Below are 4197 nucleotides of genomic sequence, written 5' to 3' on the forward strand. Positions count from 1 at the left end.
AACATTCACAGTCAATTTACAGTTCTCGCTCCTGTTTTTCCTTCTTGTGATCCCTTGTTTTTTTTTTTCTTTTTTCTATCCTGCGGCGGAGGATGTGTGCTGATCCGCCGCGCCGAAGTTTTGGTCCAGACATGAAGGCTTTTTACGTCAGCATGCAAACACACGTCCCTTTGTGAAGAGCTGAGCTGCTGGTCAGGTGATTTCAGGCCTCAGATAAGGAAGGGCACCTGTGAGAAACACACAGATCAACTGGAGTTAAGATCATCGAGGAGAAAAGAAATGTGCAGATCAGCTGTTGGTGAGCAGAAAGAAACTAAAACAAATCCTTCACATAATAAACCAAAAGAAATCAATCAGAGTTCTTCTGAATGTGCTGCATAGTTGCTGATCTTTCTTTGATTGGAGCTGAGATTTTACATTTCAACATCAACAAACAGAACAAATGTGGGTATTTTTATAATATCATATTTAATGAGTCATTATTTGACCATAACATGAACTTCCAGTTAAATAAAGTGAAGTTTAATGACATGTGGATCTTAAACGAATAACCACAGGAGAACAAAGAGATCATCAGAAGGCTGGAAACCTCGAGAATATACAAAAGCAATCTAACTTCTAATAAATTTACTAGAAATTCCTGAGGTTCGAAAGTGGTAGATTGTAGAGTTCAACCAACAGCATAGATTAGCCTTTTTTTTTATGGTGGGGGGGGGGTCAGTGACCAATTTGTATGTCTTTTGACTGAACTCAAACACAGAGGATAAATATTCTCTGTTTAGAGAAAGAGAAATCCAGAAAATCTTTTACGTTTCAGGGTTTTGTTTGTTTGCAACCATTGATAGTATATAGAAATGGACAAAACAAGACAGTGATGTGAAATCACCCATTGAAAATGCCTTACCTTAGGATCCATTAAAATGAAGTAAATTCAGTCGCCATTTTTTTTGCGATACAGATTTCTTCATTTTGGGACCAGACGATGTTAATAGCTGGTGATTGGTCTGAGTCATCATTTCAATGGCAACCATTCTCGCTAATCAGGAGTGAGCTTGTTGAAAAGCTACTCCATGTTTTCCACTGAAAACGTGCAAAGGGAGAATCTATCAATCAAACGTTTTGAACATTCCAGGTGGGGGCCATGGGCACCACTTATTCTTGCTGAGGCATCTGATTGGCTAGTTTATAACTCGAATAACTTGCAATAAAGAAAAATATATCATGAAAAAAAGAATAGATTTAGCTTGAACATGTTTACGAGAGGCACCAGAGCAGGAATGGCTATTCCGACAAAGAGAAAAACTGAATATAACTGTTTGTTTTTCAATAGAAGTCTATGGGATTTTGGCTTTCTGGGACCAGTGAGTACTTCCTGTTTGGAACACAAGAGGGAGGGGATAATCGGTCCAGTTCTCTCTATATGCTGTCTATGATGAGAACTGACCCCCTCCCCTCTGGTGTTCCAAACAGGAAGTACCTAGGGCTACATGAAGCTAAAATCCCCAAAACTTTTATAGAGAAAAAAACACCTATTACTCAGTCATTCTATTTGTCAAAATAACCATTCTTGCTTTGATACCTTTTTTTAACGTTCTTGACAATCCTCTTTTTTGCCGTTATTTTCTATTACCAAACTGATGCCTCAGTAACAGCAGATGGAGCCTGCTGGCCCCCAAATCCAACATCCAAAATGCTTGATTAGTAGATTCTGTGTATAGCCCACTCACAATTGGTAGGGGTGTGGCCCTTCAATGTATTGAGTGGTTGCCATAGAAGCATAGAAACTTGAACCAATCACTTCTTACTGACAATGTCTGGCTCCAACATGGCAACCTCTGTGTCGTGAAAATAAAAGGCAAATGAATTGACTTTGTTTGATTGGAGCCGAATAAAACACATTTTCTAAGAGAGTGACCTGGCTGTAGGCAAGATGGCGCCTGACATCATCGACTGAAAGCAAAAATTATCCAACTTACCCTAACCCAAATATGTTCAGAATTGTAGAAACATTTTTATGAAAGCACAAAATGGGAAAACCCATTACTATTCAGATCACCAGTCAACAATTTTTTTTTTTTGAGTGGTACAGAAGTACTTCTTGTTCTGGTTGACGACTTACGGTTCTGGACTAGGGCTTGGTTGAAAAAATTGGTTTAAGTTGAATAGATCAATAATCGATTCACAAAAGATATAAATCGATTGAACACATAAAGCTAAAGCTAGCTTGACGCTAACGTTCAGTGCTAATGCTAACGCTCGGTCAAAGCTAAACATTTTGCTGACTAAATTAACATCTTTATTTATTCACAGGCATTAATTTTACAAACTCTTTTAAGGAAATATTTCTTAAAGTAACTATTTGTGATCTAAAACGTTGTTTTTGTCCTTATACTGTTGTCTTCTATAGCGCGATCGCCACCTAGTGGCCAAAGATCCTCTTGTTTTTTTTAGGTGGATTACAAAGGATGCAATTGAATAAATAAAGAACCACCACTAGGTGAAACCAGGTAACTCTTGCATCTCACGCATCACAGTTGTCATCTACAGCAGCGTTCGTGCCCCCCCCCCTCCTGCTGTCATTTCTAGTGAAAGCTGTGTGTCGTCAGACAGAGCGGTTTCCACTCAGCGCTGCCTCCCCAGCTGACCTCAGCCAGGCACCTGTTTCTAATAGCCGCCCTGCCAGAGGCTATTAGGATCCGTCCACCCCCCCAGAAAGGACCTTTCCTCTGCAGCTCCAAACCCACCAGCTCTCCAGTCGCGCTGATTAATCACATCAAGATGGAGCGTTCGGGCTCAGAGCGGGCGCCGCGTCCCCGTGTGTTCACAGCAGGTCGTGACCTTTGCTTTGTCCATTAGAAAATCTTTCATTGGATATTTGCTGCTTTCTGATATTAACGTAGATGTCCGTTTGTACCTGCTGCTCTGCAGGGGCGGCTAAAGTCGGACTCATCAGAGAAATGTTCACTCTGGACTGTCTCGAGGTCATGACAAGGTCAGCGGGTGAACCTGATTGGTGAACCCCCTGTGGACCAAAGTTGAAAAAGCTGCGCTGTAATCACGCCGTGACGGGGGACGCCGCTGCCCCCCGAAGTTGAACGTAGGTTTGTTTGAAGTAGCTTTTAACTCGTAGCGTAACAGTAATGGGAAATGAAAAGCGCCTCCTGCTGCAGGTATTCCCTGAAGGCAGAGACGCAGAGGAGAACCGGCACACAGTGTGATGGGAGCCGGTTCTGCTGCACGGCTCGGGTCCGGGCCAATCACTTTGTAAACAGAATCAGATCCGCACAATTAACTCCAACACTCCGGAAAGCATGAAGGACAGAAATACGAGGAAACTGCTGCTGTTTTGCTGCTGAAGGAGAAAAGTGGAGTTTATCCTCACAGATCTTAGATTAGTGGACCAGAACCGGTCCAATATGGACACAGTCTGTCCCTGAAAACAAAAAGCTGAGATAAAGACGGATTAAGGTCAAGGAAAAAATGATCAGAGGAGGATGATCACATTACTCTAAACCTCAATCACTCTCTCCACCTGAGAAATATAACATCCCATCAGAACCAAACCTTCTATGGATCATTGTTGATGGAAGATAGGTCCTCCTCTTAAAGATCTAGAGGTTGAATAGATAGCAGCTACAAATAAATGTTTAGAGCTTCTGGAGACCTGCAGATCAGAGTTCTCCTTCTGGAGATCTCCCATGTTTTCTGAAGCAATAGTCATGTTACCAGAGAGAATTATTAGTTTTGAACCAGTTTAAATGGTTTAAAAGTTTAATTTCAGATTGAAATATAAAATCACTGCAAAAAACCCAAAAACTCAACATTTTTCAACAAAGAAAAATATTCAATCTAGAATCCAGATTTTAAATTTATTAAACAGTTATTTTTTTCATACCAATATTGCACGTAGTGCCACATGATATTCATCATAATATTGGAAACATTGGTATAACTCTCCACTGAAAGTATAACAATCAGTCTGTTTTCTTTTTTTTTCTTCTTTTTTTTAATGAGTGTTTTTATGTCCTTTATATGTTTTTTATGGATTATAGTCTACAATTAAAGTTTATCTATAAGAAATAACCTAATTTTATATCTGTATATACTTTTGATTTTACTATATGAAAATGTTTGTAGTATTATACGGCAATTTTTCTGCTCTTATTTATGTTTTATTGCTTTCTCACTGGACTGCAG

General features: G+C 39.9%; 1 protein-coding gene across 1 annotated transcript in view; it reads right to left on the reverse strand.

Moving 5' to 3' along the window:
• The window catches only part of pax3b (paired box 3b), a gene marked incomplete in the record, with an annotated part of 23770 nt that overhangs the window by 2610 nt on the left and 16963 nt on the right, over positions 1–4197 (reverse strand). The window contains 1 exon segment of the mRNA XM_024277580.2: positions 1–227. Within this exon segment, the coding sequence (XP_024133348.1) occupies positions 193–227 (35 nt within the window).

Source organism: Oryzias melastigma, linkage group LG13 (assembly GCF_002922805.2).
Source record: "Oryzias melastigma strain HK-1 linkage group LG13, ASM292280v2, whole genome shotgun sequence".
Taxonomy (NCBI): domain Eukaryota; kingdom Metazoa; phylum Chordata; class Actinopteri; order Beloniformes; family Adrianichthyidae; genus Oryzias; species Oryzias melastigma.